The sequence below is a fragment of the Euprymna scolopes genome, chromosome 7 (genome assembly GCF_053919585.1).
Source record: "Euprymna scolopes isolate OS-2025 chromosome 7, ASM5391958v1, whole genome shotgun sequence".
Classification (NCBI taxonomy): Eukaryota; Metazoa; Mollusca; class Cephalopoda; order Sepiida; family Sepiolidae; genus Euprymna; species Euprymna scolopes.
The window spans coordinates 170,448,197-170,460,663 of record NC_136488.1 but is presented as its reverse complement, the minus strand read 5'-3'; the positions used below and the strand labels follow the sequence as shown (position 1 = coordinate 170,460,663).

At 33.1% G+C, this 12,467-nt stretch overlaps 1 protein-coding gene across 1 annotated transcript in view; it reads left to right on the top strand.

The window, feature by feature from the left end:
- Window positions 1-12,467, top strand: part of LOC145280378 (polycystin family receptor for egg jelly-like) — a 174,111-nt gene that overhangs the window by 75,974 nt on the left and 85,670 nt on the right. Inside the window, exons 14-16 of the mRNA XM_080132149.1 lie at window positions 4,537-4,820; window positions 6,360-6,553; window positions 11,220-11,483. Coding sequence (XP_079988275.1) covers window positions 4,537-4,820; window positions 6,360-6,553; window positions 11,220-11,483 — 742 coding nt within the window. The remainder of the gene's footprint in view (window positions 1-4,536; window positions 4,821-6,359; window positions 6,554-11,219; window positions 11,484-12,467) is intronic.

Genomic DNA, 12,467 nt, shown 5'->3' with positions numbered 1-12,467 from the left:
TATCTTAGTGTGAAATTTCTCATACACACACTCAAACAAAATTCCTTTTATATAATAGTAGATTTTAATATTGTAAAAGTTTAAAACAAACCGATGGCATATTTCTTTTACAATAAAAACGCACCTGCTGCACTGTGAGCGATTAAGAATCAAATCAATTAATAAAAGTTTTTTTTGTTACATACGTACGCGGTCCCTGCTGATATTCATTCTTTAGTCATCGTTTTTCTATGTATTTGGTCGTTGATCTGTATAGTTGCATCGTCCAGTGGTTGTTGATCGGTTATTTAACTCAAATTTAAGGCAAACAAAACTCATATATGTAAACACAATAGAGGCTTGTTGGCGGTTTTAAAGGTTTTATTGGGGAAAGTATTACGTTCATGAGGGGAGAGACGAACAGAGACTAAAATTAATTTCTTCTAAGAGAGAGGCTAAAATTACGTTCTTTCTTACTAAATTCTCGTACTTAGCCTTAAAAAAGTTCAACGAACAGACAGGCCTCGAATAAATAATCACCCAGGTTTCTACATTATCAGTACGGCTTGTCTAACCGCAACCTCGGTTTCAGTTGCTTCAAAACGCTGCCCTGTGTCGAACACGTGATGTATTTTCCATCTAATAATATGACACCTGCATTTCTAGTGTGTTTCATCTAGGGAGGTAACACTTAGTCATGCTAGATGCAGTGGGTCTATTTCCGTCTGTCGCCAGGTTGTCTTGACATACACTTAATACAACCCTAGTATTCATACTAGTTAGCATAATTTCTACTTACTGGCGTAGGGTCCGCATATATAGCAATTTTTCGTATAGGAAAAATTTTGTAAAATTGTTAATTTACTATTTAATATAGACGAATCAAGTGTAATATTTTGCATTGGAAAATTATCTAAACTCTTTATTTTTTCTCGAATATAATTATGAGCCTATGTTAATTTTACTATTTGATAGTGTAAATATGGTATAAAAAATTAGGCATCATCATTACTTTTTGCATTTGAAATAATTAAATTATCAACTTACTTTACTGATAAAATTAATTTTCTCATGCGAACATAGTCTTTATATTATCGAATATAGTTAAGATTATGCGCAATATTTCATTTTAATATTTGACATTAGAAACATTAGGCTAGTAATAAACCAGAAATATACATCGGTATGACACAAAGGACCTTTAAGCAAAGATTTTACGTGTATAATAGTTTTTTTTATGGCAAGAGCAAGAATAAAGAAAGCATTAGCTGCACAATTAAAAGATAACACCATGCACCATTAAATGGAAGTATATATATAGAAAAAACCGCATACTCATTAGCCTTTAGTCCCTTTTGTGATGCGGAGAAATACCACATCATAAAAGGCTGTAATTAACCCTGAAAGGATCTGTTTGAATGTCCGCAGTGAATGACTTAAGGAATGTGTGCATAGGAGACAAGCATACCTAATAAACTGACAAAACTGAACAGCAAATGAAGAACTTACATAATTCTAAAAAATACAGTAACGCATAAAATAAACTAACATAATAGATAGCAGATATACAGACAAATAAGTTGGTAAAACTAAATAATAAAAAATAAATAATAAAATTTCATGAAAGAGCTAAATAATTTATTAAGAGCCAGATAAATGAATATCATAACCTCAAATATATACACGTATATATGTAGATTAAGTGAATTTATATAGGTCGAGAAAATACTTTATAAAGGTCTCAATATTATAATTCAGTAAATTAATATAAATTATACAAGATAACACCGGCTATAAAGTAAATGAAATATAAAATAAGTGAAAATATTAAATTATAAACACACAGACACAGACACACCCACACACGCACACACACATACACACACACACACACACATATATATATACTATCTATGTATCTTTAAATATCTTATTCCTTTCTATGTCAGCATATTCCCCTAATTGCAATCACACACACACACACACACACACACACACACACACACACACACACACACACACACACACACACACACACACACATATATATATGGATAATAAATTTGATAAAATAAAATAAATAAATTAAAAACTTTAATATAAGAGCTAGATAAATAAATACCATTAAAAACTTTAAGAAAAGAGCTAGATAAATAAATACCATTAAAAACTTTAATCAAAGAACTAGATAAATAAATACCATTAAAAATTTTAATCAAAGAGCTAGATAAATAAATACCATTAAAAACTTTAATAAAAGACCTAGATAAATAAATATCATTAAAAACTTTAATCAAAGAGCTAGATAAATAAATACCATTAAAAATTTTAATCAAAGAGCTAGATAAATATCATTAAAGACTTTAATAAAAGAGCTAGATAAATAAATATCATTAAAAACTTCAATCAAAGAACTAGATAAATAAATACCATTAAAAACTTTAATCAAAGAGCTAGATAAATAAATACCATTAAAAACTTTAATCAAAGAACTAGATAAATAAATACCATTAAAAACTTTAATCAAAGAGCTAGATAAATAAATACCATTAAAAATTTTCCAAAATAATTAGAAAAAACTAAAAAATATAAAAAACTCAAATACAAAAGGATCTAGATAGGTAAAGTGGATTTAGATAAGTTGGTATTCATTTACAAAGGCATCGATATTGTAATTCGGTAAATCAGAACAATTTATATAGGAAAAACGCTGGCTAGAAAGTAAGTGTAAATATTTCACTTAAAACCTACGAAAAATAGTAAGATTTAAAAAATAAATGGGCAAAGAAGTGAAAATGTATAAAATTATATATATATATATATATATATATATATATATATATATATATATATATATATATAAATATATATATATATATATATATATGTGAACGTGTGTGTGTGTGTGTGTACATTTCCATACGCAATAACTCTGTCAATTTTTAGTCTACAGACTCGAAATTTGATATACATGGTACTGAGAATTGGGAAAATTTATGTGATCGGTTTTCGGCCAGAAATTGTGCTGTTTGGGGGTCAATGTTCAACGATTTGACCTTTGAGAACTCTACCAAACTCCTCCTACAATTTTGGGTCTAAACACTTGAAATTTTAGATATAGGTTCCTTGGAAATGGATCTAACTTAATAACTTGATTAGAGCCCAAAACAATAAATGTTAAGGGGTCATAATCGGGGTCAAAGTTTAAAAAATGACTTTTTTTTTTTTGCTCAGCACTTCCAAACACCCGGGCAACGCCGAGCACCCATGCTAGTATATATATAAAAGTGAACGTGTGTGTGTGTATGTATATTTTCCAACGCAATAACTCTGTCAATTTTCAGTCTACAGACTCGAAATTTGATGTACAGAGTACTGAAATTTGGGAAACTCTTTGAAATCCATTTTCGACCAGAAATTTGGTTGTTAAGGAGTCAAAGTTCAACGATTTGACCTTTGAGAACTCTACTAAACTCCTCCGATAGTTTTGGATCTAAGCACTATGAACTTTAGATATAGGTTCCTTGGACATGGATCTAAATTAATAACTTAATTTGAGCCCAAAACAATAAATGTTAAGGGGTCATAATAGGGGTCCAAGTTAAAAAAAAAAGATAGGGCAAGCTTTTTAATCGGTTTGGGTTGACAATTTTTAGTTACCAATATATAAATGTATGTTTGTAGGTTTGCACGTCTGCCTAAAACTGTCAACAGAGACGACGGATCTTTACAAGATCAGTATCGTTTTGAATTCCGACCTTTCAGACGACAAATATCGAAAAATTGGCTAAAAACATTAATATCTTCACCTGCAACTGGGAACTTTTCTACAGGGGAAGGGTCGCTTTTTTCGCCGATATTTTTGAAAGTCATACTCTTCTTTTCGATTGTCAAGCCTTAATTAAAACCTATCTCACTTCCGGTTTGGCGGTGGTCGTAACAGCAAAGACGTCACGTTTTTTGTCGTTCTTTTCTCCCAGGCTTCTTAGTACCACCTTTTTTTTTTTGCTCAACACACACACCCAAACACACGGGCAACGCCGGGCTGAAATGCTACTTATTTACTATTAACTGGTCTCCCTTATATTGGGTTTGAAACCAACGGTACCAATATTTTCTGACCTTCTGTACAGTTATATATATATATATATATATATATATATATATATATATATATAAATGGAGAGTGTATGTGTGTGTGTGTGTGTGTGTGAGAGAGAGAGAGAGAGAGAGAGAGAGAGAGAGAGAGAGAGAGAGAGAAAGAAATCACGTGGATTTCAACTTCCGCCTAGTATTACTCTCTGACCTTGATCTCTGATTTTCTTCTATTCAAACACGGCTTCAATTATATAACATATTTTTACACATATAACAGAGACAAGTCAGTCTAATTTCGTTTTCATTATTATATAAGTAATGAAAGAAAAATTGGCAATAATGACAACTACTACTACTACTACTACTACTACTACTAATAATAATAATAATAATAATAATAACACCAATAATCATACGCAATTGTTATAAAAACTGACGACTTTATTGTCATTTTTACAGGGTTTCACAAGTTTCACGTGGTTTTGCAAACGCAGCGATCAAATATACGATATGAACGCCATCACCGGACCTTCGGGAGCTGTAATTTCCGACGAGGGAGGCTGTTTCGGACTTGGTCCTGGAAAAATCGACTTCAACAAAGGCATTATTTCCTTTTCAACGGAGTGGATGCATATTAACGAGACCTACAACATCATGGTGATCATCAAAAAAGACATAAGAAAAGTGAACGTCACTTTAAGTGTACAGATCGTCGAGGGCATCCCAGGATCGGCCATTATAACGTACGTATCTTATTTGATTATTCATTTTATATATACTAGCAGATCGCACGGCGTTTACCGATCGTAAAATATGCATAAATAGTATATTTTAATTAATACTGTTTTTTAATTAATTAATACTGAAACTGAGACACGCGCATGCGACCATTATGTTATTTTCTAAACGATCCACTTCTTATAAGTAGAAAAATACTAAAGACAGTGAGCCAAGTACGATAACCATTAGTCTAGCCTGACACGGCTTTACAGCGTTTTTAAACCTACTTATTCTTAACATAGGATAGATGTCATGTTTCATAATCGCACATGCGCAGTCGTGAAACAGTTGACAAACAGAAAAAATTCGACGACCTCCTAGGATTAATTTTTCCATTTTTACCTTTTTTCCGGATGTTAACGAGTTAAAACGTTTTCCACATATTTGATTAGCCTATATACCAAATTTCACGTCTGTAAATAAAAAATTCGTTGAGTATATAGGTTGAGAGTTGTCCTCACGTACGCACGCACATTCTCACATATATATAGTTCCTATTTGGGGGTGCACACGTACAATTTTTACATAACACATGCACAACAAAAGGAATATACTTCGTAATTCAATTAGTTAGCATTTTTTTTATCTCTTCGCGCAACGCTGAGAAATGGGTCCTGCTAGTTCACAATAAAGAAAAACTTAAACTCCCATAGTTTATGTACTCATGTGCACAGAAAGCAATAACTTCTATGCGCGTGCCACGCGGGCCATCAGCAACAAGATATTCTTACACAAAAGTATCATCATACTTCCAGACAACAGAAGACTCATTGCTTCACAAAAAATGCACCAACATAGCAAAGCTAAAATTAAATCTCGTGGCGATATATTAAATAGATTATTTTTACCTTTTGATATAAGAAAAACTTCATAGACAAGTTCACACGAATACCAAACAAATCATAACACTATAGACATAAATACACATTATATGAAGCACATATATACACTTATATATATATATATATATATATATATATATATATATATATATATATATATATATATTCCCGAAAAAGTGTTTCATGGTAAACAACTGATAATCCCTGAAAACTTAGAACTATTGTGAATTCGAAAAAGCAAGTTGATTCAGCGATTTTCCAACGAAGGATTATAAAATTAAGAAAATTAATTATTTTTTATATAATTTAATTATCAAGATATATATATATATATATATATATATATATATGCGCACAAGTATATACATATATACACACACGTACAAGTGTATATATGTGTGTATGTATGTGCCCTATGAACACTTATGTATGTGGGAGATATGTGCGTATATGTGGGAGTAATATTTTAATTAAATTATAGTTAAGTACAACAATAACACGTGAACGTTTTCTAGTCTCGTGGACGGTTCGATTTCTCACCCTAATTGTTATTTAAGTCTGACTTTTAAAATTCGACAGGATAACTTTATATGTTAGATTATTTTTTTTTATTTGTTTCATCTATCCAGTAAAAACAGTTCAAACAAACTTGTATTTCAGTTGTTCCCCAGGTTTGTGTTCACAGATTTCGTCCGGTCAATTAGTTAACCCGTCGGCTCGTCTTGGCCTGACAACGGAGTGCACAGAAGGTTGCACCTCCCCCGAGAAGGAACTGAAGTACGAGTGGGAACTCTACTATTTCCAATATCGCTGGAACTGGAGACCGATCAAGAATGTCACAGCTTATACGAAAGGTATGTACGCGTCCGGTCGAATACAATCAGCCTATTCTTTTTATAGTACTAATAATCACCACTTATCGAGGCTAAAAGCCACTCTAGGATAAATGTTATTGAGATGGACAGACGATGTATGATGAAGAAAACTATGAGAGGATTGAAAATAATGAATGGAACGAACAAATTTGGTTATGACAAGTACTTGTTGACATTCGATTTGAAGACGACCATGTTGTAGTGTGTAGGGAAACAATCCAGTGGTAACATGCTTCTACTTAAGAAATAGATATTTAAAGTGGAATGTGAGTTTTTTCCTGAAATGTTTTCTATATTATTTGGATTATTCGAACTCTCATTTGCATCTTGGTGGTTAGTTTCACAACGTTTCGGACGATGTAACGTCTGATCTTCTTCAGGTACAACTTTTCGAATTCTTTATGTCAAATTCTGAAACTTGTGCGGAATTCCTAACTGTATCCTTTATATAATCAACGGCTGTAGAAGTGTTAATGCTTATGCTATAGTCAGTTATTATCGCTTGTTGCAAGAATTGAACCTTTGGTCATCAGAAGGTTGCTACCCCGAACTGAATATAATAAGCACTTTTATCCGTTGCGCATGCCAAGACTTTCATGATGGAATATTTCTGACAATCCGAATCTAATAATAAACAAAAACACAGTTTGGATTGACCTCCGACCCTTTTCAAGTGTATTTAGTTGAACTTGAAATTTTTTTATGTCAAACTCGGGAATCTGTACAGAATTTCGAACTGAACACTTTATTTAATCTTCGGAGGTATATTATTCTCGTTCCGTCAGTCATGTTAAACAACATCTTAAAGTATTTTCTGTTATATTTTCAATTCTGTATGCACGTATTCGTGTGATGTCTATACCGAGTATGCCCGGCCAGATTAATAATACGAGTACAAATTTCAAACGCACGCAGCTTCCAAACTATTCATAATTTTATGAAGTAAGTATTTTCAATTTCATTTAATTAAATACAAACAGGGACGATAAAGGAAATTTAAAAAAGATGTTTGTTTTAGAAAAAAGAAATATGGAAGAATATTATTTCTAGCCATCTTAGCCGTAGCGAGAATGGTGACGTCGTATTTATGGAGGTCTATAGAATTGGATCTGCTTCCAATCGGGATCTGGTCGTCGCCATAACTCATCAGCTAAAAGTGAAGAACAAGCCCCGTAACAATTCTAGTGTTTATAATATTGTTATGACAATGTTTAGTGGGTCACAAGAAAAACAGAACACGGGAATAGAATAACAAACTGTGTTGCCAAGAACGTAGAAAAGTGAGGGTTGTTTGTTCAGTTTAACGACAACCTTGGATGGCCCACCAGAATATCGAATCTCGCCATATGCCTTTTTATTCTGGATCAGTTCATTCGTATGTAACACAGGTAGTTCTGCCACAAAAAATATGCTGCGCCATATTTTGGATTTTTATTTACTGGAAATCGCTCAAGAGAAGGCACGAAGCCACTTGATGTAAGGAGCTGAAATATTTCAAGATAAAAAAAAACAACAAAAAATAAAAACAAACAAAAACTAGCCAACGATAAGTGTTATATGTAAAGATTCCAATCCATAAAACATGAATTTTTACACCTTTATAAAAAATATTGGCCATAAAAACAAACGATTTACAAAGTCTATTATCTTATTTTACTTTTATTTTGAACGATAAAGATGTGAACAGTGAGCGTGAAAGTGATAAGAAATTTTCAGAGAGAGAGAGAGAGAGAGAGAGAGAGAGAGAGAGAAAGAGAGAGAGAGAGAGAGAGAGAGAGAGAGATGGAAATAGAAAGACAGTGAGAGAGCGATAGAAATAAAAAGACAGAAGAAGAGATGGAAAAAGAAAGCAAGATATATATATATATATATATATATATATATATATATATATATATATATATATATATAGGAGCAAACAATTAATAAAACAAGTTAAAAAATAATTAGAAATGAGTTAAAAACATATTTCTTGAAGTTATACATTTGGATTTTACCGTCACTGGATTATTTATCTTTCACCAGACTATTCATTCACGTGTAATCACCTTTTTCTTCACCATATTCCCTCTGCTTCACTTTTTTGTTTTCAAGTAAGATCTTTGACTTACTTGTTGTTTCATCAAATACTTTTGTATGCAAAATCCGATCCCGTATTTTGCTAATTCCTACCCTCTGATAAGAAGGAAAGTATTTCTTCGAAACTCCGCGGATTAAGGACTGTCCACTTATCTAGTGTTTTCATTTTCAGATTAAATATGTTTTTAACTCTTTTTAAAGTGTTTTTAACATATTTTATTAACTGCTCATATTATAAGCTCTATTTACTCTTTGGTTTTATCGAGCTTTTATATCTGGCTGAGATAATTTTATAAATATTAATTCTTTAATATTTATAATATACTTTAATTTTACCATCTTGGATAAATTTGGTAAATTTAATTGCAATTTATATATATATATATATATATATATATATATATATATATATATATATATATATATATATATATATATATATATATATATGGATTCAGCCACTCTGCTGAGTCGTAGACGACGAAACACGTGTCAGTAGATAATTATATTATAAAAAAATACATAAACCGCTCCCCATGTGGGGGTACCAAGTTGGTTAAAGGGAAAATTATTCCCAACTCGCATTTAGGTAAAAATGCACTTTCGTAAATAATTGAATTCATTCCAAACATATCGCTAAAACCAAAACAAACAACACACACACACACACACACACACACACACACACACACACACACACACACACACACACACACACACACACATACACACACACATATATATATATATACACGGAGAGAGAGAGACAGAGAGATGGAAATAGAAAGACAATGAGAGATAGAAATATAAAGAAAGTGAGAGAGAGCGAGCGAGAGAGATATATGGAAAGAGAAAGTCAGTAAAAGAGAGAGAGAGAGAGAGAAAGAGAGAGAGAGAGAGAGAGAGAGAGAGAGAGAGAGAGAGTAATTTAAAATTATCTTCATTGACCACGTGATCATGTAGGTTGAAAATTTAAAAGAATCAAATGATAGTTTCTGTAATCATAGAAAAAAAAAATGAAAATTCACCAGTTTCGTAACATGTGGGGTGTTTCATATGTCGAGCAGTCATTTTTCAGTTAAAAATGAACTTGTTTTCTTAATTCTTAATTTTTTTATATGTGGCCTTGATTTGCATGTGGAGAACGACTGCTTTAAAAAGAACTGATTGTTGAAGATAATAAGTTGAATTTTGAGAGAAAGGAGAGATATAGACAGATAGAAGAGAGAGAGAGAGAGAGAGAGAGAGAGAGAGAGAGAGAGAGAGAGAGAGAGAGAGAGAGAGAGAGAGAGAGAGAGAGGAGACTGTGCATTGTGCAATTTTCCACTAAATAAATCAATGTTCTTTAAATATTGGACTTTTATGATAAGTTCTCTTTTACGTGACTTTCGCGCTTAATGCGTGAATTACCTTTTTTCTCTCCATTCTTTCACTTCACGTGTTGTTTGACGCCGCCATTTCTCCTCGCTATCGCCATTTCGTCTTGTTGTTGCTTCATTTTCCTCGTCTGCTCTCGTCTATTCCTGCCCTGATCCGTCATTAGTGGTGATAGACTAATAAAACTTATTTTCATGCAGAAAGAAATACAGAAACGTATACTGAGAGTTTCTAAGGTTTTGTTTCTCTAGCGAATTTACTCACAGAGGAGAAATTGACTAAAGTTCTTTATTTGTTTAACTTATTTATTTAACTCAAATGAAGAGATCTTAGAGGGTTATTTCGCTTTTGGCGTTATTCAAAGTTTCCTTATAGCATTACGATGGTGTCTCGTACCTGCTTCAATCGAAAGACTAAATGTTTAAACCATCGTTTCTTCTATAACGATTCTGTTGACGTCATCCCGCTCGACTTTGTCTACCGTGTCATTTTTTGTCTATTTCTTTTACATTTTACCCTTACATGTAACCCATTTTTGATTCGCCCTTGGGAATAATTCTGTTTGGAAAATTTGGGTCATTTCGAACTGCACTCAGTGTGCCTGTCAAACTTTACACTAACCGACTTCTTCGCTATTGACATAGGGTCTCTAATAAACACCAATATTTTCCCCCGACGAATATTTTTTAAATTTCTTTTCTAAGACGATAATGTTTTCTGGAAACATTTTATTTTACAGTTAAGTTATACGTTGTGACTTTTTTTTATACGACCCACCAAATCAAGACAAAACTCTTTAACTTAAAACAATAAATGGAGTCGATAAATTGTGTAATTGATATTCACACTTTTCTTATCAAACTTCATTGTCGTTTCTACTTTGTTCGTTAAATAAAATATATTCTTTGTATATATTTTATTTAACGATATTTGTTGTCTCATTTTGAGGTCGGAGTTTTGGACGCGCATCATATTATCCACAACATTGGGTAACCCCGATCTCTACAAATTAATGACTACGTTCACTACGGTTATGCGTGATATTGCCTCTGACGATTATGTGTCACGTAGCCATCATGAAACAATTGGTGTTTAAGATTTGTTATTTTCTATGGCGGTATTGTTGAAGTTGGGTTATTTTTTCTTTACAAACTGATCATCTATTTTTACTTTTTCGTTTTCCACACAGGTCACAAAACGAAGTACTTGGCAGTCATGACCAACATCTTCCACGATTTTTATCCTGCGACCCGCTTCCGTGCTAAAGTAACAATTATTGATGAAAAGGCCGTGACGAGAGCAGAAACATCCATGAATTTTATTGTGAACCAAGCCCCGATCAACGGAAGTTGCTCGGTGACTCCGAAAGAAGGCCGAACTGGACAAGATTTCTTTAATTTGACCTGTACTAACTGGACCGATGACCAGAAGGTTGCTGAATATATGTTTTATGGTACGGTATTTAACGTTTATGATTCTAATTAAAAAAGGGGTGGGAAACGACAAATTATTTTCAAATGACATATGCTCCATAATACATGATAATATTACACTTTTTTACAAAGCGGTTATCACATATCAAAACCCGGAGGCCACTCGAGGATCAGAGTTAATGCGTGTATTGTATTAATTGGGACAGTAGCGTAATAATCGTTTTTGGTGGAAATTTGCTATAATTAGATTATTTACGGTTCAATAAGAACTTTTTTTACGTTGGACTTGAAGACGCTGATATTGTACTCAGCTGGAAAGCAGACTAACGGAACAGAGTTCCACAGGCGGGCAGTTCTAGGAAAGAAACTTTGTTAATAGAATTCACGTTCATGTTTAGGCACCGATAGAGAGTGGGGGAATTTTCCTTGAAACGTTATATACATCTATTTTATACTTTAGAAGATTGTGACATTGCGGGAACAAAATTTAAAAACAAAATACCTATCATATCTACTACCATCAGGGAGCGACGTCTACGATTTGCCGGTCACTGCCAGAGAAGCAAACAGGAGCTGGTGAGAAATGTATTGCTGTGAACTCCACGACACTAGAGCAGGAGAATAGGACGAACTAGATCCACGTACATCCAACAAATTATACATGACGCCAACTGCAGATCTGAGGCAGCTGATGGGAGACAAAGATATCTGGAGAGAGAGAGAGAGAGACAGAGACAGAGAGATAGAGAGAAGGAGTCACATTGGTTCAGGCAAGGAGCCTGGCCAGATAAGTGCTCTGACAAACTTGTAGCACTTGTGCATCCTATACATAAATATCCCCGACAAGCCTGACAAGCAGCAAAATCTCACCCCTTCACTGTAGAGGCACACAGATGCCGGACAGCTTTCTACTCTTATATTATTCTCTTGGACTGATAGACTTTGGAAGTCTCGCCCTGTTTACTGATTCCCTGACTGTACTAGCATGTAGAAATTTAAGTGTA